This window comes from Notechis scutatus, chromosome 11 (assembly GCF_049901735.1).
Source record: "Notechis scutatus isolate UNSWTSFEM ecotype Mainland chromosome 11, rNotScu1.2, whole genome shotgun sequence".
Lineage (NCBI taxonomy): Eukaryota > Metazoa > Chordata > Lepidosauria > Squamata > Elapidae > Notechis > Notechis scutatus.
In genome coordinates, this window is record NC_142019.1 from 3,296,481 (window position 1) to 3,322,819 (window position 26,339).

Consider the following 26,339-nt stretch of genomic DNA (forward strand, 5'->3'; position numbering starts at 1 on the left):
AACACAATGAGTAAACACAGTTCTCCAATGAGTAAAAGTTACCATGAACAAAGAAGACCGCAGTCTAAGTCTGCCATTTTGCGTTTTTATTACTTACTTGAAGGAACCAACAAAAGACAACTCAACTCTTACCAAAGAAGGGTTTCACAATGCATCCTGGATAAATTCATAATACTGAACTGCTTCTAGCCACATGCAAAGACTCTCCATAACAAGCCATCTGCTTCCAGGCCAGCTTCTTCGCCCATCTATTGATGTAACTACGAGTAGCTCTCCAGCAATCCAGCAGAAGTTTTCCACATCATAGTACAATTTAATTCTTAGTAGAAGTTCCTGGGAATTAGATCTGCAATCTTTGCGCGCCAAACATCAGTTTTGGCACTGAGATATGGCCTCTGTTTTCTAAATCCTTTTTATTTAGCTTTCTAGTCCATTAGCCCATCAGTCCAGATAGCAATCTTCTCAATGCATCTGTTCTCCAATTAGCAACAGCAGAAATCCATCAGTCCTGAGAATCAGGTAAAACATCTAAAAGAAATCTATTCTCTTAGTTCAGAAATTAAAAGAGTCTTCTCTATCTATAAAAATAGAGACCCCCCATTCAATCATGGGATGGAACCCACCAAAATTAATCTCATAGCTCATTAAACCTATTATGTTGATTAGGGCTTCTTGACTGGCTAGCAAGTCGTTAAACCTAGTTATGTTGATCAGAGCTTCTTGGCTGGCTATCAAGTTACAATAGACCAAGAGGGACATGGATGTATAAATGACTGGAAATGTCATTCCTTAACCCAGTCATTTATACATCCATGTCCCACTTGGTCTATTGTAACTTGATAGCCAGCCAAGAAGCTCTGATCAACATAACTAGGTTTAATGACTTGCTAGCCAGTCAAGAAGCCCTAATCAACACAATAGGTTTAATGAGCTATGAGATTATTTTTGGTGGGTTGGCAGGGATGACATAAAGTGGCAGTTCAGGCATTAGGTCTTCTCTTGATGCCATCAAATATTCAAGCTGCCACCAAAGAAAGGTTTTGATGGGACACCTATTAGATCCTACAAATATTGGATCTGCAAGGCCTCCATTGCAGAGGCAGAGCCGTGAAGAAGTAGAAGCAATGTACCCAAGAGGTAGGAATGGATGAGCACTGAGCAGATGGAATTCACAATTTGGGAGGCTAGGCGGGTGGATGCAGGGACATCATTGCAAAACTCTGGATTTGATGACCCAAGGTCCATTTCAGAACGGACCACTCCCTACACAGAGAAGGATGACCTGGCAACCTTGAAGAATGCTTTGGAGTCCAACATGCAAGATGTGGCTGTATTGGCCAACTACGGAGCCTAAGATACAACCATTCTTGGATCTGCAGACCTCTGGCCCACCAATGAACAGTTTCCAACTTCAGGCGCTTCCTGCCTCCTCTGCGCGACACGAGCCTGTAGACCACAAATGCTCCACCCAACCTTCATGCACACCTCCAGCCCCTGGCTTTTGGGCCCTTCAGTGCAAGTCACTGCTCTGCGGCCAGGCAGCTGGAGGGCTGAGTAGAGACCGGGTAGAGCAAGGACATGTGTTCAGCCCCCTGAATGGGCAGCTTGTGGCTGGCATAGTGGTGGATGACCTCTGGGATGTTGTTGAAGGGAGGGCTGTGCTGGCCCAAGATAAACTTGTTGTCTTCGGTCTGCAGGAGTTTCATGTGAAGGAACCCTTGGCTGTTCCTAGGGGGAGAGAGAAAGGAGAAGAACACAAACACATAGGTCAGCCTGCAAAACGACCTCAGCTGAAGCCATTCTCTCCCATGCTTACTCCGGCTTCGTTTCTTGGTTGTCATTCCTGGTGGGGTTGGGTAGGGTGGAACTTAGGAATGTGGTGCCTCAGCGGCTAGTCAAAACATCTACTAGCCGGCATGTGAACCAAGGCCATGTCAACAGACACCTGTCAGAGCTGAGCAGGAACCTGTGGCTGAATTGATTGGCCCATGGTTCTGACCAAGGCCATAATTAAGCACACGTTTCGTCCAAACAACTCTTTGTTTTAATTCAATAGCTGGGAATTAAGTTCATTCCCAGCCTGTCATGAGTCCCAAACAGTCCCTCGAGATAAGCACCCACCTTTCTCTCCTTTGAATTGCTGCCAACAACTAAAGTGCCAAATGAACTGGAAAAAAACCAATCAAAGTACAAAGTCCTTCAAGGATTCATCTGAACAGAGCGAACAACTTTCCTTCCTGCAAAGGCTTCTCTACCTTTGCCTCTCCTTTATACCTTATGGGAGGGGCAATCACCTCCAAGCCTTACTCCCGTCGCCCCTTTTGTCTCAGCTGCTCTTGCCTTCGAGCAGCTCTGTACACACACGTACTGGGAACAGGCTCCCCTTGTTCCTCTGCCTTGCTGCTGCCAGACTGGAGGTTCTGGAGTCAGCACCCCTCTCCCAGAGGGTCCTGGCTCCATCCCTGCATTGGACGCAGGGTCCTTGTTCGAGTTCTCTCCAGACTCCCTGACTGGTCCCCGTTCTATGCCACTGTTTGATTCCGCTGCCGTCTGCAAACCACAACACCCATGTGATCTAAAAGACACAGGGGGTGAGTGGGTGAGAAATTTCTATTCTATTCACTATCCCTAAACCAGAGGTCTCATTCTCGCCGGCCCGCGGGCCAATCGCAGCCCTCAGGACGATATCCTGTGGCCCCCACCGTGATATGAAAGTATAATATTAGTGCGGCCCGCAGGGGGGGTGGACCTCTGAAGGAAGTCCTGCCTGCCGTTCCTCGTCATGGCTGACATTCGGTGCTAGGCTAAGCTACACCGACTTCATGCATACGACGCTTGTAACAACAGTGTGGCAGATGACAAACAGTCCGGTAGCAGTTGCCTTTTTTTGCGGTCGCCATTCCGGTACTTTCTACCATCAACAAATGCCACGATCAAACGCAGAGAAAGGCGACTGCTACCGGGCTGTTCGTCATCCGCCGCGCTGTTGTGACAAGTAGAAGCGGAAAGGACGTCACGCGGAAGCGGAAATGAGGTCATTTTTGTGGAATCCCTTATGCGGCCCAGCCTCACCCAGACTCTGCCTCCAGCGGCCCCCAGGTAAATTGAGTTTGAGTACCCCTGCCCTAAACGCAGGAGTATTTAGAACTAGCTTCACCTTTCTAAATGCCAACACAGTGTACTCAATAAAGGGTTTCTTGAACCTGAGCAAATTGTCAAGAGTCTTGACTGCCCTGAGTTCAGGAATCAGAAGGTGGAGACATATGTGCAATCAGGGTGCCAGCCATTCCCTGTGATGTACCAAGGGGAGGAAACGCTAGTATGATTACACTCACTTGAGGGAGAGTGAAAAGGCATCGTGGCTACTCTCACTGTTGCGAACCAGGTAACTCGCTTCCCGGCAAAGTCGGAGCAGGTTCTCAGCATCCACTCGACTCAGGGTCCCATGGTACCACCTGCAAAAGAAGAGATTCATTCCCCTTTTATCCTTTTTTTTTTTAAAAAATTATTCAAAAAGTTAAAATACAATTTGTTTTTTTGTTTTGTTTTGTTTTGTTTAATGTCCCTGTAATCTCTTGCGGGGTGGAGTCGGGGCAACTGCATGGAGCGGAGTGTTTACTGGCTGGATGCCCTTCCTGTCGCCAATGCAGAGTTTTCTTTCAGCAGATCTATTCTTATCGTGCCCAGAGAGAAAAAAAATATCTTAGCCTCTACCTAGGATTGAACTCACGGCCTCCTGATGGTGAGGCGAGAGCTCCACCAAATCCCGAAAAATAAATCCAAATCTCACAAAATAAAAGAATTACAAGTTTAAAAAAAAAAAAAAACCCAAACAAAATGAGAAAAAAAAATGTTTTTAAAAATGCCCCTTAAAAAAAGAAGAGCAAAGAAATATGCAAAAGAAGAGATTCGTCTACACAGGCCAGGGTCTCCCTGGGAGTGAGCGGTCTCTAAATCAGCCTACTTACGCTTGGCTCTCCAGGGGCAGTGCAGGATTGACATATTCGCCAAAAGCCGCCCCATCCTCTGGGCTCAACCAGCAGGGGGCACACTTTCCTTCCGTGCACGCCGGCGCACATGAGTTTTTCACCGTCGCTGCACCTTGGAGCAGAAGCACATAATGGAATGTGAAAGGTGGAGTGGGAGCTGTGGGACGCGGCTGCAGGACAAGAGTGAAAGGCAGGATCAGGCCCGCCCTGGGGAGGGGGGGAAATATGGGAGGGGGGCAAATGAGATGGAGATAAAAATATAGCCAACGTGCTGAGGATTTGGCAAAGTTAGGGGTATCTACGGTAGGAGCAAGAGAGTATCTACAATGGAGGCCCCGTCCCCTTTTTTTTGACATATAACGCATTGTGATAGGTGAGGAGGCGGAGGGGCTGCCTTCCAAAGGAGCGAGAGGCAGCTCAGCCCAGAGATTTTGTGTGAGAGAAAGAGGGTGAGGATAGCTTCTCCTCAATAGTTCCCACAGTATATTTTAGATGCAGATAAGGGAGTCTTCAGTCTGGCAAGATTCTGTCTATAGGTGTGGAACAATAAGTATCTCAGCTGGGTAAGAATTGTCATGTGTCCTTCTTGGTTTGGGGCCTGAGATATGGTGACTGAGGTGTTCTGGGACTTGAAGTCCATACACGGTAGTTGGGGAATTCTGGGAGTTGAAGTCCACCAATGATGTGGTAGAAAGGCGGTGAGGAGGTAGATTCCCAGGAGGGGAAGGGTGCAATCCAGAGTAGGAAGAGGCAACGGTGCCCTGATATCGTGTTTGAGAGAAAGAGGATGAAGACAGACCCTCCTTTATAGTTCCAAGGGTATATTGTAGAGGCAGATAGGAGAGTGTTCAGTCTGGCAAGATTCTGTCTATAGGTGCGGGAACCATAAAGCACTCAGCTTGCAAGATTCATCGCCGTGTCACTCCTGGTTTTGGGCCTGACACTCGCATGTGAAAAAAAGGGTGTGTGTGTGAGAAGCTTTGAATAAGTGGTTGCAACCAGCTTGACTTTTTTTTCCCCCTCCTCTCCTGCAAAGAGACCCCTTTGGGGACAGGATGAAGCTCCCATTCTGTTGTTCAGCGGCTGTTCATTAAGCAAGGACTGTGTTGAGGTAATTCCCCGTTAGGAGAATGAGCGCATACAGGGAGATGTAATTTGAGAGAGGTGTTTGAATGATACACATACAGCACACAGATACACTGTACAGTAAATGTAGGTTTTTACTTCCAGAAACGTTAAGCAAAGTCCAAAATAAGCAATCCAAAGTCATTCACAAGTAAATCAGTCAGTTTCCAATCCAGTGATAATCCAATAACAAATTCCAGTGTCAAAAACAGTTCAGTATCAGACTTACATTAAATCCAGAAATATCAGTCCATTAGGAGAAATGGAGCAACGGCAATGCTTTCCAACAGAAGGAAACAGAGATACTCACTCACTTCTGAGACTAAGACTAAAACAATCCAGGTTTCTGGCTCCATCTTATGGCCCTTTGAAAAACCACACCCAATTGCAGTTTTTGCAATCTCTTAAAGCAGTGGCCCCCAACCTTTTTTGTGCCACGGCCCGGTACCAGCATCACAAAATGATCCACGGCCCGGTACCGGCATCAGCACGCATGACAAGGCAAGGCAAGCCGAGTGACCGGCCAGCCAGCCGTCCCCCGCTTCTCCCCGCCACCTTCAACTCCTCCTTTGTACCTTTGTCGATGGGCTTCGGGACGGCTTCGGGACGGTCGCTCGGCTCGCCTTGCCTTGGGTGCTGAAAGAATCCTCGCGCCTTAGTTTCGTTCGAAGCCGCCGCCCCCTCTTCGATGAAACTAAGGCGCGAGGATTCCTTCAGGACCCAAATGCCGCTTTCCAACCGGAAAAGCTCACCCGGAAGCACTTTCTCATCGAAACAAGATGGCGGCTCCCAGCAAACCGGTGGCCTGGTAGAAAATGTTCCACGGACCGATACCGGTCCGAGGCCCGGTGGTTGGGGACCCCTGTCTTAAAGACATAGTACGAAAATGTTTATCCTGGTTTATATATTTCTAACCCAAATAGCTGTTAGGTGACTCATATTCCTAACAGACTGCCTATAGCTGACGGTGCAGTTGAAATTTTGCAAAAAAACCTATGTGCTCATTTATACTATTTTAAGGGCTGACACACACAACACACACACACCTTTGTTCACACAACCAGCTTACTCACTATTGACTTCCAGGGGACAGGGCAAAGCAGACAAGTCTGGAGTGCTGGTACTGGCATTTTGGAGGCCCGGGGGAGCATCTCTGTAGCCGCTGCTTTGGAGAAGGAGGTGTTTCTCAGGTTCCGAGTGGTTAGTAGTTGAACCATCAAGCTGCCCAACTGGAGGAGGCCACGGCAAGTCCTTGATCCCTTCAATCTCCACTGGGGGAACCATCAAGAGAAAAAAATTGAGGAGGAGGAGGGCGCCTGAAGATGTTTAGAGAGCAGGAGGAGACCACCAAGGTAGGTAGCCTCGTGCTCATGGGTGCAGTGGTGGGATTAAAAAAAAAAAGGTTACTACTGGTTCTGTGGGCGTGGCTTGGTGGGCGTGGCAGGGGAAGGATACTGCAAAATCTCCATTCCCTCCCACCTCCCCACTAACCTGCTTTCCAGTTCCGTTCTCCTATGCAGGGCAACCAAAGAAGACTCAGCCAATCAGCTGGGACTCAGGAGGCGGAGAATAGACAGGGGGCGGGGCCAGTCAGAGTAGGATTTGCCAGTTCTTCAAACTATTCAAAATGTCCGCTACCAGTTCTCAGGACGTCTCCAGAGGTAGCATTCAGCCGGTTCTGACCAGTTCTGGAGAACCAGTAGCGGAAATTTTGAGTAGTTCTCGGGCAGAGACCCCCGTGGCAGCAGGGGCTGCAATGCAACCAGGCACAGCCCTTCCTCCAAATCGGATTGCCCGTTTACTCGGAAGTAAATCCTCTGAGCTGGCTTGTTTTCTTGCAGAGACGTTTCATGACCCCTACTAGGTCACATCATCAGTGCTAGGACGGCGTGGGGTTTATGCTAGCCGTTCTAGCACTGATGATGTCACCTAGTGGGGGTCATGAAACGTCTGCAAGAAACCAAGCCAGCTCAGAGATCCAGCAGGTTCTGACCGGTTCTGGAGAACCGGTCACGGAAATTTTGAGTAGTTCCGAGAACCGGCAAAAACCACACCTGACTGGAGATTTTGCAGTATCCTTCCCCTGCCAGGCCCACCCAGCCATGCCCACACAACCGGTAGTAAAATAAAAAATCGAATCCCACTCAGACGAAAGGAAAGAAAGGTGGAGGGAATCAGATGTGGACGCTGTGGACTCCAGGCAAGACATCTTGCAGTGGGGAGTTAAGGAGGGAATGAACAAAGTGGTGGAAGGATTTTGGACTCCGCTTTATTCCTGCTCTGAACTACACCTAACCTGAGCTGTCTCATAAAAGGGAGGGAGGAAGGAAGGGGAGAAAAGCAGAGGAGGAGGAAGAGGAGGAAGAAGAAGGGCAGAGGCAGAGGGAGGGGGGAGGAGGAAATGGAGGAGGAAGAGAAGGAGGAGGAGGAAGAAGGGGAGAGGCAGAGGGAAAAGGAGGGGAGGAGGAAGAGGGAGGGGAGAGGGAGAGGGGAAGAGGAGGAAGAGGAGAAGGAAGAGAATGAAGAAGAAGGGAGGAGAGGAAAAGGGAGGGAGGAGGAGGAGGAAGAGGGAGGAGAGAGGGAGAAAGAGGAGGAAGAGGAGGAAGAGGAGGAGAAGAAGGGGAGAGGCAGAGGGAAAAGGAGGGGAGGAGGAAGAGGGGGGAGAGGGAGAGGGAAGGAGGAAGAGGAGAAGGAAGAGAAGAAGAAGAAGGGGAGGCAGAGGAAAAGGGAGGGAGGAGGAGGAGAAGAGGAGGAGAGAGGGAGAGGGAAGAGGAGGAAGAGGAGGGAGGAGGAGGAAGAAGGGAGAGGGAGGAAAAGGAGGGAGGAGGAAGATGGAGGGGAGGAGAGGAAGAGGAGAAGGAAGAGGAGGAAGAAGAGGAGGAGGAAGAAGGAGAGGAGAGGGAAAGGGAGGGGAGGAGGAGGAAGAAGAAGGGCAGAGGCAGAGGGAGGGGATGAGAAGGAAGAGGAGGAGGAAGAGAAGGAGGAGGAAAGGAGAAAGAAGAAGGGAGAGGCAGAGGGAAAGGAAGGAGGAGGAAGCAGGAGGGGAGAGGGAGAGGGAGGGGAAGAGGAGGAAGAAGAGAAGGAAGAGAAGGAGGAGGAGGAAGAAGAAGGGGAGAGGCAGAGGGAAGGGAGGAGGAGGAAGCAGGAGGGGAGAGGGGAGGGAGGGGAGGAGGAAGAAGGAAGGAGGAGGAGGAAGAGGAGGGAAGAAGAAGGGGAGAGGCAGAGGGAAAGGGAGGGGAGGAGGAAGAGGAGGAGGAGGAGGAGAGGGAGAAGAAGGGAGAGGCAGAGGGAGGAGGAGAAGGAAGAGGAGGAGGAAAAGAAGGAGGAGGAGGAAGAAGAAGGGGAGAGGCAGAGGGAAAGGGAGGGGAGGAGGAAGCAGGAGGGGAGAGGGAGAGGGAGGGGAAGAGGAGAAAGAAGAGAAGGAGGAGGAAGAAGAGGAAGAAGAAGGGGAGAGGCAGAGGGAAAGGGAGGGGAGGAGGAAGAGGAGGAGGAGGAGGAAGAGGAGGGAGAAGAAGGGGAGAGGCAGAGGGAGGGGAGAGGGAGGGGAGAGGGAGGAGGAGAATTTGGCACCTGTACTTCTACTGGTCTCTATGGTACCCACATAACGGTGGAGCATCTTATCTTACCAGCAAAGACTCTGGAGATCCGCTCCTTCTTCCACTCCCACGGCTGGTCATACTCCTCTGGAGGCCGCTCATCATCTTCTGGCAACCACGAGTAGCGGCAGGAGACGGCAGGCTGAGAAGAAGGCGGGTTCTCTGGGCCTGATTCATTCTCGGAGGCTTCGTAGGGAGTGTCGTACAAATGTAGAGGTTTCTGAGTGGCAACTTCTTCCTTGGATCCACCCTTCTGAACCTCTAGGTTGCAAAGAGAAGGTGCATGCTTGGCCAGGACTTCCTCCTCCTGGTTATGCATGCACCACAACACCAACTCTGCCCTCCTCGGTAGAACTTCTCCTAGCCTCTTGGAAGGACATTCTGCTGGGGAGGAGGAGGAGGAGGAGGAAGGGGAGGAGGAAGAGGAGGAGCAGGAGGACTGGGGGCTCCTTGATGCTCTCCGAGCTTGATGGCTTCCTTACCAACTTTTCATTACTCAACTAGATAACAGCCTCCGTGCACTGATGATATGACCTACTTGGGTCATGAAACGTCTGCAAGAAAGCAGTAGGACCCCACAGTTCTCCTCCTCCTCTACTCTGCAAACCCCACTCCCTTCTAATAGGGTCACGAAATGTCTGCAAGAAAGCAATTAAGCTCAGAGAGCACTAAGGGCCTCACAGTCCTCCTCCTCCTCCTCTTCACAAATCCCACTCCCTTCTAGCACTGATGATGTTACCTAGTAGGGTCATGAAACATCTGCAAGAAAGCAATTGAGCTCAGAGACCCTCAAGGACCCCAGAGTCCTTCTCCTCTTCTTCCTCCTCTTCCTCCCATCTCCTTCTCCTCCACTCTGCAAACCCCACTCCCTTCTAGCACTGATGACATTGCCTAGTTGGATCACGAAACGTCTGCAGGAAAGCCACCGAGCTCAGAGGGCATCAAGGATCCCAGAGTCCTCTTCCTCCTCCACCTCCACCTCCACCTCCCATCTCCTTCATCTCCACACTGCAACCCCCACTCCCTTCTAGCACTGATGATGTTACCTAGTAGGGTCATGAAACATCTGCAAGAAAGCAACCGAGCTCAGAGCACACCCAGGACCCTACAGTTCAACCTTGAGCTACCAATATTCTCTTCGGTCAATTAAAACCACCTCCCTTACCAGCCAGGAGCTTCTGAGCTTCGAATGGCTCCATGTATCCTTCATTTTTATCCCTTTGCTGCTCCTGCATCGGACTGTGAGTTTCTTGCCTGGTGTCGAATGGGTCTGAATAGTCTTGCAGAATGGTCATCTTCTACACAAAGGAAAGGACCATTTAATCATGGATCCAAGCAGTAGCAGGAGAAGACCAACTTTGGCTTGGGGGGGGGGGCAAGGAAGAAGGACCTTCCAAGCCAAGATGTGCCCATGTCCTTGACTCCAAAGGTGCAATTTGACACCAAATTTGCTCCAGCCATGCTGGAGGATTTTGAGCTCCAAGCGAGTCACTTGTCCACCCTGTTCATTCATCAGCAACTCAAGGAGAGATATTTTAATTAATGGCTAAACTGGAGGCAAAATCTATAGTCACGAAGGGCCTGTTTTTGCTTGTATATTCAAAAGGAAGGCCCATAAACTAGATACAAGGACAGTTTTTTCCCCCCCCTGAAAGCCATCACTCTGCTAAACAAATATTTACAAAGTCTGCACTACTATTACTGTTAATCTTCTCATCACTCCTTATCACCCATCTCCTCCCACTTGTGGCTGTATGACTAACTTTGTCGCTTGTATCCTTACGATTTATATTGACTGTTTCCTGGCATGATTTGATTGCTTACTGTACCCTATGACTATCATTAAGTGTTGGACCTGATGATTCTTGACTCTTGACGAATGTATCTTTTCTTTGATGTCCACTGAGAGCCTTTGCACCAAGACAAATTCTTTGTGTGTCCAATCACACTTGGCCAATAAAAGAATTCTATTCTATTCTATTCTATTCTATTCTATTCTATTCTATTCTATTCTATTCTATTCTATTCTACTCTACTCTACTCTATTCTATTCTACTCTACTCTACTCTACTCTACTCTAAACAGGATCCCTAAAAATCTACAAAATCTAAAAGATTTACAAAAAGATCTACAGAACACTAAAAGAGGGTTGAGCAGTGTGCAACAGGAATTGTCTGTGCATGTTGTGTGAAATAGTTCATCACATCAAGCTACAGAAAGCAGAGGGTGTGAACTCAGCATTGGTATTTTAAGAAAGATTTAGCATCCGGGGCCACAAGTTTTGTGGGGTTTTTTTAAAAGATAAAAGGCTATCATTAATTAATTCATGTATATAAATGCAACCCAACAGTGTGTTTCTGAGGGAGTGTTCAACTTTTCTAAAATGCAAACAAAATAGTTGATTTAATTTGGGGGATTTTTCCCCAGCTTTCGCCCCCCCCAACCCAACCAGTTTAATTTAGCATGCCTGCTCTTTATTTTGCTTTCCTGAGCGGCCCTAAAACCCATCATCCACACATGAATTCCAGTCCATAGATCCAAACCAACACACCCCTACACACACCATCCTTTCCCCCTACCCTCCTTTCTGCCCCAACACAGGGGGAGGGGGCACAAAAGACACCAGGGCTGTCTTAAGGCATGGGCCTGATGGGCCCCACCAGCACTAACCTGTGTATGTTAACCTTTCCATGCACCTTGTGTCATATAAATAAATCAACATATGTATTGCAATGTACTGCCTTTTTAAATTGATACTAACATGCATCAATAGAAATTAACACTGATAAATATATGTTTAATTTTATCAACCATTTACACTTTGATTCCTGGGAGTAGTTGTTGTAGGGGCCCCAGTACACTGCTTTGCCCAGGGCCCATAATGCTGTTAAGACGGTCCTGAAAGACATCCCAGAGTGTACCCTCCCCACCAATTCTTCCCAGGACCAACTCCACAGACCCTCACCTTTACATCCCTCACATAAACTGTTTCAACTCCTATCCTCAAAATGACACTATGGAGCCCTGCACACCAGAACAACTAGACACAAGGGCAGTTTTCCCCCCGAACGCCATCACTCTGCTAAACAAATAATTCCCTCAACACTGTCCAACTATTTACAAAATCTGCCCTACTATTACTATTAATCTTCTCATCACTCCTTATCACCCATCCCCTCCCACTTGTGACTGTATGACGGTAACTTTGTCGCTTGTATCCTTACTATTTTTATTGACTGTTTTCTAGTATGTTTTGATTGCTTATTGTACCCTATGACTATCATTAAGTGTTGGACCTGATGATGGACTCTTGATGAATGTATCTTTTCTTTTATGTACACTGAGAGCATTTGCACCAAGACAAATTCCTTGTGTGTCCAGTCACACTTGGCCAATAAAGAATTCTATTCTATTCTATTCTATTCTATTCTATTCTATTCTATTCTACTCGACTCTACTCTGCCCTATTCTACTCTACTCTATATCCCTAATTCTAATTCTTATTCTAATTCTATTCTACTCTACTCTACTCTACTCTACTCTACTCTACTCTACTCTATTCTATATCCCTAATTCTTATTCTTATTCTTATTATTCTATTCTTATTCTATTCTATTCTACTCTACTCTATATCCCTTATTCTATTCTATTCTATTCTATTCTATTCTATTCTATTCTATTCTATATCCCTATTCTATTCTACTCTACTCTACTCTACTCTACTCTACTCTACTCTATATAGAGTAATATTCTAATATTCTATTCTATTCTAATTCGATTCCATTCCATTCCATTCCCATGCTATTCGCAGTGTCCCAAGGAGGTTTGAATCCCAAACAGCCCAGCTCGGGCGCAGCCCAGGCCAAGCGACCAAGGCGGATTCGCCCCTCTTCCCTCCTCCCTGGAAAGCCAAGAAAAGACCCTTCCCCTCCGCTGGACAGAGATGCCCAGCCCTCCCCTCCCCAGCCCCCCCCTCCCTCCCTCCCGCCGCAAGACCTTGCTCTCCTTGTTCTGCTCCGGCGGGCGGTCCCCCAGGCCGGGGCCGTCGGCGGGGCCCGCCCTCTCCTCCGCTTCCACCCGGACGAGCCTCCGGCGGCGGGGCGAGCGGCAGCGGGGCGGGGCGGCGGCGGAGGAGCCCCCGCCGTAGGGATCCTCGAAGTCGCGCTGGCGTTGGAGGCGGTAGGCGGCGAGGAGGTCGGGCTGCTCGGGACCCGCCGCGTAATCCGGCTGCGGGGGCTCCGGCTTGGCGCTGCGGAAGAGGAGGCGGTCGCGAAGCCAGCGAGCCATGGAGGAGGCGGCGGCGGCGGCGGCGACCCCTTTTCGCGGACCGGCTCCAAGCAACGATTCCCGGGGAAGGGGAGTTAGGGGGGCTTAGCCGGCCGGCTGCACCGCCGCCAACATCCTTCCCCCCCTCCTGGATCCCGGCTGGATCGCTCCGCTGCGGACCCCTTGGCTCCTCGCCCCCCACCCGGGCGCCCAACGCCGCCTTTAAACCCGCATCCTCCGCGTTTCTACCTTCCAGATGCTGCGGGGACTACAAGGCCCGGCAGCCCCGGGCGGGCCCGTTCTCGGTGAGGGATGATGGGAGCTGTAGTTCGCCACTTCGGAGCAGCCTTCTTCCTCCTCCTCCTCCTCCTCCCCGCGCGGAGCCTCTGCTCAGAGCAAGGCGAAGAGAGAAGGAAGCGTCCTGCTAAGGGTTGCAGGCGGGCAGTTCCATGGGGCCCGGCCATGGGCAGTGGCTGATGGGGCAGGGTGTGGGGGGGGGGGTTGAGTCCCCAACAGGTGTCCATCATGCTGGACTCAGAGCCGTCTGATGCCACACACACACACACACCCCTCCCCCGGGCAAAGCGGTCTACTGGAGCCCCTACCACAACTCCTCCCAGGAATCAAAGTGTAAATGGTCGATAAAATAAAACACATATTTATCCGTGTGATCCGTGTTGATTTCTAATTAATGCATGTTAGTATTCATTTTAAAAAGGCAGGAAAATTAAACATATATTTGCATGTTGGTGTTAATATAAAAAAATGCAGTAAAATGTAAATAAACACGTTGCTGTATTTATAGGATACAAGGTGCATGGAAGGGTTAACATACACAGGTTAGTATCCCATGTGTTGAGGCAGCCCTGGCTGGATTGGTTGGTCTGAGGGACTCAGGACAGTCGAGCCCTAAACATAATACACTCATAAACTCAATGTAGTTTCTTCTCTTTGAGGGCACATTGGAGTAACAGAGGGGGGGGAGGGAGGGAGGGGGGAGAGAGGGAGGGAGGGGGGATGTTTGGGATCATTTATGCCCCTTGTAGGCACATTTAGGTAAAATCCACAGGCTGATAGACTACCTGGAGTGAAGCTCTCTTACATTGGTATATAGGCCCTATAGGGTCTCTGGCTTGGGTGGCGGGGTTGGACTAGAAGACCTTTAAAGTCCCTTCCAACTCTTGTTATTCTGTTATTTCTAACTTACTGCTAAAGTTCAAGGCCCTTTGCTCAGGATGGAAATATACATTGCAATGTCCTACCTGTCAATGAATACTCCAGCTTCAACCACAACAACACAAGAGCACACAATAGATACAAACTCAAGGTAAACCGCACCAAACTTGATTGCAGGAAATACGACTTCAGCAACAGAGTGGTCAATGTCTGAAATACTCTACCTGACTCTGTGGTTTCTTCCCCAAACCCCAAAAACTTTAACCTTAGACTGTCTACTATGGACCTCACCCCTTTCCTAAGAGGTCTGTAGGGGGGCATGCATAAGCGCACCAACATGCCTACCGTCCCTGTCCTGTTGTTTCTTTTATTTTTCTTATATGTACCCATTTCATGTATTCATAACTATGTATATACTTATAACTATTATCTTGTAAGCGATTGACAAATCAAAATAAATAAATAAAATAAATAAAAATAAAATAAAAATACATTCCACTCTGTATTACATACCAGCATACATTCTCTTCATTGTCACTTATTATATCTGTGACAACTTTGGAAGAAACCACAGTCTCAGATTGTAAAGAATCTAGGGAGGAAAGGGGGTTGGACTAGAAGACCTCCAAGGTCCCAACTCTTGTTATTCTCTATTCCCTACCATGTTCTCCACTTGCTAAGGCTGATCAGACAACCCTTTTTAAACATAGGCCTGTCGATCATGTGTCCTCCTTCAATTTCAACTACATCTGGACTGAATAATCTAACTGGGACCCCTGAATAAACATCACACATGAAAAAGACACGTGTGTTCATTCCAAACGTGAATTATTCTATTTTCGATTCGATTCTATTCTGTTTTCTATTCTATTCTATTTTTATTGTACCCTATGACTATCATTGTGTTGTACCTGATGATTCTTGACTCTTGATGAATGTATCTTTTCTTTTATGTATACTGAGAGTATTTACACCAAGACAAATTCATTGTGTGTCCAATCACACTTGGACACCAATAAAGAATTCTATTCTATTCTATTCTATTCTATTCTATTCTATTCTATTCTATTCTATTCTATTCTATTCTATTCCATATTCCTTCTATTCTATTTCTATTTCTATTCTATTCTATTTTTATTGTACCCTATGACTATCATTGTGTTGTACCTGATGATTCTTGACTCTTGATGAATGTATCTTTTCTTTTATGTATACTGAGAGTATTTACACCAAGACAAATTCATTGTGTGTCCAATCACACTTGGACACCAATAAAGAATTCTATTCTATTCTATTCTATTCTATTCTATTCTATTCTATTCTATTCTATTCTATTCTATTCTATTCTATTCCATATTCCTTCTATTCTATTTCTATTTCTATTCTATTCTATTCCTATTGCTATTCTATCCTATCTTCTATTCTATTCTATTCTATTCTATTCTATTCTAGTCCATATCCCTTCTATTCTATTTCTATTCTATCGTATCCTATCCTATCTTCTATTCAATTCCATATTCTATTCTATTCTATTCCTATTGCTATTCTATCCTATTCTATTCTATTCTATTCTATTCTATTCTATTCTATTCTATTCTATTCTATTCTATTCTATTCTAGTCCATATCCCTTCTATTCTATTTCTATTCTATCGTATCCTATCCTATCTTCTATTCAATTCCATATTCTATTCTATTCTATTCTATTCTATTCCATATTCCATTCTATTCCACATTCCTTCTATTTCTATTCTATTCTATTCCATATTCCTTCTATTCTATTTCTATTCTATTCTATCCTATCCTATCCTATCCTATCTTCTATTCAATTCCATATTCTGTTCTATTTCATATTCCATTATATTCCATATTCCTTCTATTCTATTCTATTCTATTCTATTCTATTCTATTCTTTTTTTATTTCTATTCCTATCCCTATCCATTGGCCTTGAATGGGTTAAAGCTTAAAAACAGCAAAACGGACGCCTCCTGGGCAAAATGCAGCCGGGGGTGTTGCGTTGTTTTCCAGCAAGCTTACAACCACACCTCCAGCAAATGCACGCGAAACATACATTCAAAAACCATTCACTCCGAATGTAAAACCGGATTCCTGCTGGAAGGAACCCAAGCTGGGCTTCCCGCCTCGACGCTGGGCTTCATTGGTGCATTGAATTTTGCAAGAGCCCTTCTCTTTTCCTTTACTGCCGAATAATTTAAAAAGCACAGAGGAAGTCCCTTGTCGTTAAAGGCTGGAAATCCGAATTTAGAAAGGGGAAAAAGGAAAGCACCCTTGCCGTGACTCGGATTCGAACCGAGGTTGCTGCGGCCACAACGCAGAGTACTAACCACTATACGATCACGGCGAGCCACCCAGGCGCTGGAGAAACAGCTTGGCAACCACCTTCTTCATTTCTACGGTCTCTGACGTCATCGCTTCTTCGAATAGGGATGCGTGCCCGTGTCGCACAGCGCCCCCTTTGGTGAGTAGGCTGCAGAACAGGATGGAAGGAATTAAACTGAATTTTGTGGACAATCAGCCTTCAGATGATTCGCAGAGAATTCGAATTAAAATTCTTTATTGGCCAAGTGTGATTGGACACACAAGGAATTTGTCTCGGTGCAAATACTCTCAGTATACATAAAAGAAATTGATACATTCGTTAAGAATCAAGAATCATAATGTACAACACTTAATGATAGTTACAGGGTACAATAAGCAATCAAATCGTACTAGGAAACAGTCCATATAAATCGTAAGGATACAAGCAACAAAGTTACAGTCCTACAGTCACAAGTGGGAGGGGAGGGGTGATAAGGAGTGATGAGAAGATTAATAGTGATAGAGGCTGGCAAATGACTTTTATTTATACATTTAGACTGCAGAGTCCTGGAGCACCGCTTAGCGATGCTTTGTATCTTTCCATCCCTATAACGATTTTTTTTTCCTTGCATCCTTAAGAATTTTGCATGCTTGGCTTTGCATTTGGCTGCCATAAAGACGAGGGGATCAACCTATTCACCAAAGTACCTGAAGTCAGGGCAAGAAGCAATGGATGGAAACCAGTCAAGGAGAGATCCAACCTAGAATTAAGGAGGAATTTCCTGACAGTGAGAATAATTAACCAGTGGAACAACTTGCCTCTAGAAGTTGTGGGTGCTCCAACACTGGAGGTTTTATGAAAAGATTGGATAGGCATTTGTCTGAAATTGTATTGGATTTTCTGCCTGGGCAGGGGGTTGGACTAGAAGACCTTGAAGGTCCCTTCCAAATTCTGTTATTTCCAACACACTGCTAAAGTTCAAGGCCCTTTGCTCAGGATGGAAACATACATTCCACCCTGTATTACATGCACATTCTCATCTCGTTGTGTGTTACAGAAGTGCAGCTAGATTCTTCACGATGGGACCTAATCTGAGACTGTGGTTTCTTCCAAAGTTGTCACAGGTTCCTAAACCTGTGACAACTTTGGAAGAAACCACAGTCTCAGGTTAGGTCCCATCGCGAAGAATCTAGCTGCACTTCTGTAACACACAAATGTTTGCTTTTTGCAGCTTTCCCCTGGGTGGGTTGTGGTGCTGCAAATTTATTTTGCATCTCTATCTGTCTAGGTCAGTGCTTCTCAACTGATGTAAAATGGGCTATGTTCTTTATTTTATTTACTTATCAAATTTCTATGACCTCCATCTCATCTATGTGACTTTGATAATATATCACAGAGGAATTAAAGGTTTAAGAATGAGATTTTGGCTGATTTCACTCAGTTCCTGAACCTAAGGTTGCAAAATACAATTTCTTGGGTTAGCATAATACTGATAGAATAGAATCGAATTCTTTTATTGGCCAAGTGTGATTGGACACACTTGGTCCAATCACACTTGGCCAATAAAAGAATTTGTCTTGGTGCAAATGCCCTCTGTATACATAAAAGAAAATATTCATTCGTCAAGAGTCAAGAATCATCAGGTATAACACTTAATCATAGTCATAGGGTACAAATAAGCAATCAAATCATACTAGGAAACAGTCAATATAAATCGTAAGGATACAAGTGACAAAGTTACAGGAATATAGTCACAAGTGGGAGGGGATGGGTAATAAGGAGTGATGAGAACATTAACAATAATAGTAGTGCAGACTTTGTAAATAGTTGAACAGTGTTGAAGGAATTATTTGTTTAACAGAGTGATGGCTTTTGGGGAAAAACTGTCTTTGTGTCTAGTTGTTCTTGTGTGCAGTGCTCTATAGCGTCGTTTTGTGGGTAGGAGTTGAAATAGTTTATGTCTGGGATGTGAGGGGTCTGTAGATATTTTCACAGCCCTCTTTTTGACTCGTGCAGTATACAGGTCCTCCATGGAAAGCAGATTGGTAGTAACTGTTTTTTCTGCAGTCCTAATTATCCTCTGAAGTCTGTGTCTGTCCTGTTGGGTTGCAGAACCAAACCAGACAGTTATAGAGGTGCAGATGACAGACTCAATAATTCCTCTTTAGAACTGGATCAGCAGCTCCTTGGGCAGTTTGAGCTTCCTGAGTTGGCGCCGAAAGAACATTCTTTGTTGTGCTTTTTTGATGTCTTTTTGATGTTAGGTGTCCATTTTAGGTCTTGTGATATAATAGAACCTAGAAATTTGATACAGGTAATTCTTGATTTACGACTGATCATTTAGTGACCATTGGAAATTACAATGGCTCTGAAAAAAGGGACTTATGACAGTTTTTCACGTTTACGACCGTTGCAGTATTCCCATGGTCACCTGGTCAAAATTCGATGCTTGCCCACTGACTTGTATTTATGACAGTTGCAGTGTCCTGGGGTCACATGATCCCCTTTTGCAAAGCAGAACCAATGGGGAAGCTAGATTCACTTAACAACCGTGTTACTAATTTAACAACTGCAGTGATTCACTTAAACGGGGCAAGAAAGGTCTTAAAACGGAGTGAAACTCACTTAACTGTCTTGTTTAACAAAAGAAATTTATGGCTTTTTTTTTTTTTTTGAGTACAAGGTTTTTTAAAAAATTCATATATAAACATTTTGAATACAGCGTATTGTCAGAGCATATCATTTTACAAAAGAAAAAAAGATAGTCACATGTATGCTAATAACCACAGTAGCGGTACAACAGAGTGATCTTGAGCAAGATATTTGAGACTTAATTGTGGCCCTAAATGGAGAACTACCTGTACTGATGTGAAGGTACAAGGTTGAGTTGTGAGATTGATTAAGAAACCCTTTTGATCTGGGTGGCACCCAACCGTAAAGTCTACCAGACATTATGGCACCTAAAATTGATATGGGATGTGTTTAGGTGAGTCCGCTGGAGCTGCTCCCCCCCCCCCACACACTTCTTTTGATGGGTTGTTATCTCCATGTCCAACATTGACAGTTATTACGCAGATAAAATTCTCCAAGGAAGTTTTGCTGCATTGCATTCTCCTTGGGTGACTATCGAGAAGCATAATGGTCATTCTTCGACTTCTGATTGTTGGTCCTTATCATTTTCTCTAATTCCCTTTGATGCTAGTTGTCCCCTGGTGGAAACTGACTCTGAAGGAGAGGAGGAACAGCCAACAGGGAGTGGAAGTGTGGCTCCGGAGGTTGTGGAGGAGGCTGGGGAAGGGCAGAGGCCAGCTGAGCAGTCAGAGGAGGACCCAGGCCCATCCCCTATCCATCCTAGGGCATGCAGGGAGGAGAGGATAAGGGAGAGATGTGGTCTACTCGGGAGGAGACGTCCTTGATCCTCTTCATTGATCCTCTTCATGGGCTGCAGGTGTGAGAACTGCATAAGAGTTTGGACCTGCATACTGGCTAACGCTGCGCAAAGCGTGTTTTATTTTGGTCTGAAGTTATCTTAGTTGGCGTCCTTCCAACAGACTGTGCCTTGTTATCTCCTTGACTTTGATAAATACTTCTCCTGTTCCATTGTGGAAATTTCATCATTGTAGTTTGTTTGGTTTTGTATTTCACCTCTATCTGCTCATTAAATTCGGACTGTATTGCTTTCTTTTGAAGACTATTTTTGAGTATCTCCAACTGAGTATTATTGAACAGTAGGGACAAGTTGGAGGCATTAAAGGACATTTATTTACATTTTGGATTTTGTTACGTTTGTGTTAACACTCTGGGTCATCACACTAGTAGCTGGAATCAAATCAATTTTTTTGCAAGCCAGCGTGCAATTTTTGTTTATTCATCGGATTTGGCATTCGTTTCAGATTTGGCAGCCTCCCAGAACACATCTTAGAAATATTAGGTTCAAATACTACACAAATAAAATTATGACTCATCATCATCATATAAGTAAGAACTGGCACAGTTAAAGGAAGAATGGCAGAAAGTTAAAGCTACTCTTAAGGACTAGGTGAAAAAAGAAAGCTTTGCCTATCAAACTGGGGAGGAAAAAAACACACTTAGCAACTCTAAAAAAGGATTTTTAGATGGAACCTGAAAAGCCAATGGATTCTGGTAAGAATAGACAGTACTGTGCCAAAAATGTCTGACTTTTCCCACTTTAAGAAGAAATGGTTGAATGCAGGGGTGGGATTAAAATTTCTTAACAACTGGCTTGGTGGGCGTGGCCTAATTTGTGGGTTTGGCTTGATGGTCACGTGACTCGCTGGGCATGGCTTGTATGTAAATATTGTAAATATTGTAAATATTGTAAAAATGACTTTTATCCAAAATCAGGCAAAGCAGGCAAGCAGATTGAGTTGCTCACAAAATCACAGATTCACTTAGACATCTATCTTTCTGCAATCTGCTATCTGAGTCTGCACTGAAAAATAGAAGCTTCAGTCCTTTTAGATTAGCTAGGAAGCAAGAAATCCAACTATTTCCTGATTTCTAACTAATCTAAATCTCCCAGCACAGCAGTACAGCTAATGGTCAGGAAAAAAAAGAAAAAGAAAAATAGCAACTTAGCAGGCAAGTTTGATGGCACGCATGCCAGGTAAGGAGTGAGTGGGCAGGAAGGGGTGGGGTGGGATCAGCCATGGGCACCATTTGCCGGTTGTCCTAACTGGGCAGAATCATAACAACCGGTTCTATAGAACCGGTCTGAACCGTAGAATCCCACCCCTGGTTGAATGAATAGAAAGAATTCTGGTGTGCTTCTCTCCCACCTTGGAACTGGACAGCGTTTTTCTTCCTACAGAACCATTAAAGGAGGAAGAAAGGAGGTTATCGCCAAAGAGGAGGTGCTTCAGGAAGGATTACACAGATCCGAGATGGGGAAAGAGTTAGAAAGAAACTCAAACAAACCCCGTCTTGATTTTCATTAGTATAAGATACATCAGAGAGTCTACGCAGATTCTCAGTCAGGCAGGTCAGGGTTGCCCCAAAGGTGCTTTATCAAAGGCAACTAGACTTTCTTGGTTTTTTTCTTGATGATGTTTTGCTTCTCATCCAAGAAGTTTCTTTCATTCCCGAAGAACTGAAGAAGCTTGTTGGATGAGAAGTGAAATGTTTTCAAGGAAAAGAACAAGAAAACCCAGTTGGATTTTTTTGGAAAAGCACCTTCGGGACATACGTCTGGGAGAAATTTCAAGATCATCCCATTGTGGATGCTCCAACATTGGAGGTTTTAAAGAAGAGATTGGACGGTCATTGGTCTGAAATGGTATAGGGTCTTCGGTTTGAGCAAGGGGATGGACTAGAATGGGGGGAGGATTTTTGGCTTCATGCAAGGAAAGCAGCAGAAGCAGCAGAAGTCTTTCTTCCCCAAGCTCCCCAAGTGAGTCTTTGTGACATTTGCCATGCCGCAACAGCCTCTTGGAGCAGGAGGCCTTGCAGGGCCCCAAAGACTCATTTCTGGCGGAGTTTGGGGGAGAGAAAGAAAGACTTTGGCTGCTTTCCTTTCGTGCAGCCAAAAGCAGAAGAAGAAGCGGAAAGAAGCAGCCCGGTGGCCAGGCAAGGCGTGTGGGGTGAGTTGGGCAAGTTTCCCCTCTGCTCTTTCCCCCTCCCTCACTACCTTGTGTTGTTCACAAGGCAAGCAATGCAAGCCTTGTGTTCCCACAGGCCATGTGGGCAGCACAGCCTTGTGTTCCCATGCAGCCTGGATTAATTGCTGGGGGGGACATTTCTCTGTGAACCACCAAAATTTTCTCGTGGACCACCAGTGGTTGGCGACCACTGGACTAGAAGATCTCCAAGGCCCGTTTCCAACTCCGTTATTCTCTTCTGTTCTGGTGACATTTTGTCGTTGTTTCCTTAATGACTTGGTTTCTTCTTATCTATCTCCCTTCCTTATCTGTCCCCTAAAAGGATCTTGTAGACTAGATTCCTGCCTTTTGTCCTCCCGGCTTACTGTACGTCAGTGGTGGGATTCAAAAATTTTACCACCGATTCTGTGGGCGTGGCTTGGTGGGCGTGGCAGGAAAGGTTACTGCAAAATTCTAAAAACTGAAATTCAATGTAGAGAAAAGTGAAGTCCTACACTTAGACAAGAAAAACCAAAAGTACACATATAAACTGGGTGAAACCAGGCTCAATAGCAGTAACTGTGAGTCTTAGTGGACAACCAGCTAAATATGAGCCAGCAGTGTGCAGCAGCAGCCAAAAAAGCTAATGCAATCCCCTAGTTCAGTGGTCCCCAACCTTTTTGTACCAGGGACCGGTTTCAAGCAGAAAATTTTTGCAAGGACCGGGGAGGAGAGAAGAGAAGGAGGCTTCGCTCTCTCGCTGCTCCACCAGCCCAGGAAGAAACTGCTTCAAAGAAGCGGGGGGCTTTCCTGTCGCCGCAGCTATTCCGAAGCGCCCGTTTCACCCCCCACCCCACCCCCCGCCCGCCGCGCTTCAATCCACAGTGTCCCGTTCTGCCTGCCTGCCTGCCTGCCTTAGTTTCTGGTTGTTTGGGAGCAGCTTCGCTGAGAATAATAACTATTCGCCTCTTTTACTCAGCCGAAGCTGTTCGATTCAACCATTAACGAGGCAGGCAGGCAGGCAGGCAGAACGGAGCACTGGGTTGAACCCGCGGGCGGGCGGGCGGGCGGGTGGGGTGGGGAGAAACAGGCGCTTCGGAGGCGCTGCGGCGACAGGAAAAAGCCCCCCGCTTCTTTGAAGCAGTTTCTTCCTGCTGGCTGGAGGAGCGAGAGAGCGACTGAGAGAGCTGACCCAGAGAGAAGGACAGGCTTCGGTTGCTTCCTCCCTCCCCTTCTTTCATTTGTGTCCTTGATCCCGATCCCAGCAGCATTCACCGAAGGTGAAGAAAGCCGCCATTTTTAAAAAAAATTCTTTGCGGCCCGGCAGAGAGTGCTCCACGGCCCGGTACCGGTCCGCGCCCGGTGGTTGGGGACCCCTGCCCTAGTTGCATTAACAGAGGGATACAATCAAGAGAGGTACTAATACCACTCTATAAAGCCTTAGTAAGACCACACCTAGAGCACTGCATCCAGTTTTGTTCACCACATTATAAAAAGATGTTGAGACTCTAGAAGAAGTACAGAGAAAAGCAACCAGGATGATTATGGAGGCTAAAACATACGATGAACGGTTGCAGGAACTGGGCCTGGCTAGTCTAGTGAAGAGAAGAACCAGGGGAGACAGGATAGCTGTCTTCCAATATCTGAGGGCTGCCACAGAGAGGAGGGTGCGTACGCTAGCTCAATTCTCCTGAAGGCCAGACAAGGAATAATGGATGGAAACTGAACAAGGAGAGATTCAACCTGGAAATAAGGAGAAACTTTCTGACAGTGAGAACCATCAACCAATGGAGCAGAAGTTGCCCTCGGAAGTTGTGGGAGCATCATCACTTGAGACTTTCAAGAAGAGATTGGACTGCCATTTGTCAGAAATGGTGTAGGGTCTCCGCTTGGGCGGGGTTGGACTAGATGACCTACAAGGTCCCTTCCGACTCTGTTAATCTAATTTAAATCTAATGTGCAAAGTAAATTCATACAGCTGGCAGGACCATCACAAACGTTTAGCCTTGAGAGGTATGGAAGTAACATATAATAATAATTATCTGTTATCAAAATCCCCATTCCTCCCCACCCCACTAACCTGCTTTCCACCTCCGTTCTCATGTGCAGGACAACCAAAGGAGACCCAGCCGATCATCTGGGACTCAATGGGAGGCAGAGAATAGATGGGGTTGGTGGGGCCAGTCAGAGGTGGGATTTGCTGGTTCTCCAAGCTACTCAACATTTCCGCTACTGGTTCTCCAGAATTGGTCAGAACCGGCTGAATACTTACCTCTGCTGTACATGCCTGCTTCATCTTGAGGTATGGCAATTTCAACCAAAAGCTTGTGAATGAATTGTCCATTGTTGAAGATCCATCCTGAGTTTTCCTGGGTTTTATTCCACCCAGGCAAAATTTAGTGATTGTTTTCAAGCTATCCAAGAGTTGAGTTGTTTAATGTGTAACTATCACCAGAACAGCGCCAAAGTTGTTGTTGAAACATCAGCACATTTTACACTTCTCGGAGTACAAGAGGGCACGCATCTGTCCTGCTGAGCACATGATCTAAAATTATGGGATTGTGGTGGTTTGCAGGGTTTTCAGTTTTTAAAGGAGATTGCAAGGACCACTGGAATTCCACTTTATTGTTATAGCTTAAAATAACTGTAATTATTTTCTTTCTTATTTTCTTCTTCTTGGTTCTGAGGGTAACCTGGGAAGAGGCTGATTTTGCTGGAAGTTATTTACCATGGATATGGGTAGGATTATTGTCAGCATTGGAAAAGAATTAGACCCACTAAAGAGGGATTAAGGAACAACTGGTTCCCCTAGAAAAAAGGAGCCAGACAACAAAACTGTGGGGTCTGGTTTGTGATCTCCTGTAGATGTGGAAGGAAATAGAGTGGAAAGAATCACGGGGTGTTTTGTTGGTTGAGAAGAAAAGCTGCACATTGTGATAGCAAAGGTGCAACCAATTGACCATCTGGTGCATTCAACTGAAATAGGTAGTGTCGGGTAATTGATTAACTCAACAGGTTTGTGTCTCCTACAGATCTTTGTGGCCCATGGACAGAGGCACTCTACCTAGAACTGGGATTATAGGTTTGAAGCAGTGCTGGGGGAGGGAGGTTGGGAAGGACAGGGTATGACCAGGGCTGTTCTGACAACAGGAAGATGCTCTGGGGTGCTACTTGCCAAGCTGACAGTGGATCGTGTCTTCCAGAACACACCAAGGTAGCAGATTCAGAACCCCAAGACGATGGATGAAGTCAAGGTTTCACCTAAAAACAGCGATAATGGCTTGGCAAACCCAGCATTTGAGGCTACAGTAAGTTTTTCTTCTCCTCCTTAGCTTAGTCCTTCACCCTTTCCCGAAAGTTGGTGATGGGGTTTGTGTTTTTGGTAGGAATCAGACACCAATGGAATGGGCAAAGTCAAGATTTCATCTAAAAACAGTCATAAGGGCTTGGCAAACCCAGCATTTGAGCTTATGGTAAGTTTTTCTCCTCCTCCTTAACTTTGTCCTGTCCAAATATGGTGATGGGGTTTGTGTTTTTGGCAGGAATCAGAGACAAACGGAGTGAAGGAGGTCAAGATTTCACCTAAAAATGGAGAGAGGATGGTAAGTTTTTCTTCCTCTCCTTAGCTTTGTGCTTCGCACGTTCCTCAAAGATGGTGAATCGGGTCTGTGTTTTTGGCAGGAATCAGAGACAAACAAGGAGGTCAAGATTTCACCTAAAATGAGAGAGGATGGTAGGTTTTTCATCTCTTGAGCTTTGGGGAAAAGAAATGTGTTTTTGAGGAATCAGAGACAAATGGAAAGGAGCAGCATCTCTTGAGTTTTGCAGGACAGTCGGAGGTACTAAATATGAATGACCAAGCCTGATTTTATTCATCCTTAAAGGTCTTTGGGGAAAGCTTGTTTTAAAGTCTCCAAGTATGTTACAAGGATGGGTTGAACCAGATCTTTGGAGGCTAAGCTATTATAGCAGGGGTCTTCAAATGTGGCAACTTTCAGATTTGTGGCTTCAGTTCCCAGAATTCCTCAGCCTACCTGGCAGAGGAATTCTGGGAGTTGAATCCACAAGTCTTTAAATTGCCAAAGTTTGGAGACCACTAAAATTACACAGTAGGGACAGGGCTATGATTCAGAGTCCCTGAAGTTGACAATTCACTGGTGATGGGATCTTTAGCTACCTGTCTCATCAAGATCTAAACAAATCAAACAGATTCAGCTTGCAGAACACAGTCACCGAGCTATACGGGCAATCTCTAATCTAATAAATATCT

At 46.0% G+C, this 26,339-nt stretch overlaps 1 protein-coding gene, 1 long non-coding RNA gene and 1 other non-coding gene across 3 annotated transcripts in view; 1 reads left to right on the top strand and 2 right to left on the bottom strand.

Annotated features, from left to right (window-relative positions):
- Positions 1 to 24,482, bottom strand: SHF (Src homology 2 domain containing F). The gene is made up of 9 exons (XM_087972589.1): positions 24,342 to 24,482; positions 16,498 to 16,640; positions 12,707 to 13,362; positions 9,876 to 10,005; positions 8,741 to 8,971; positions 6,188 to 6,385; positions 3,969 to 4,101; positions 3,336 to 3,455; positions 1 to 1,728 (listed from the first exon to the last, which is right to left on the bottom strand). The coding sequence occupies exons 3-9, from the start codon at positions 12,995 to 12,997 to the stop codon at positions 1,521 to 1,523; spliced, it is 1,311 nt and encodes a 436-aa protein (XP_087828715.1). The 5' UTR covers positions 12,998 to 13,362; positions 16,498 to 16,640; positions 24,342 to 24,482; the 3' UTR covers positions 1 to 1,520.
- The window catches only part of LOC113425338 (uncharacterized), a 370,548-nt gene that overhangs the window by 331,793 nt on the left and 12,416 nt on the right, over positions 1 to 26,339 (top strand). The window lies entirely within an intron of this gene.
- Positions 16,443 to 16,514, bottom strand: TRNAH-GUG (transfer RNA histidin (anticodon GUG)). The gene has a single exon. It is a non-coding gene; the product is annotated as a tRNA-His (tRNA).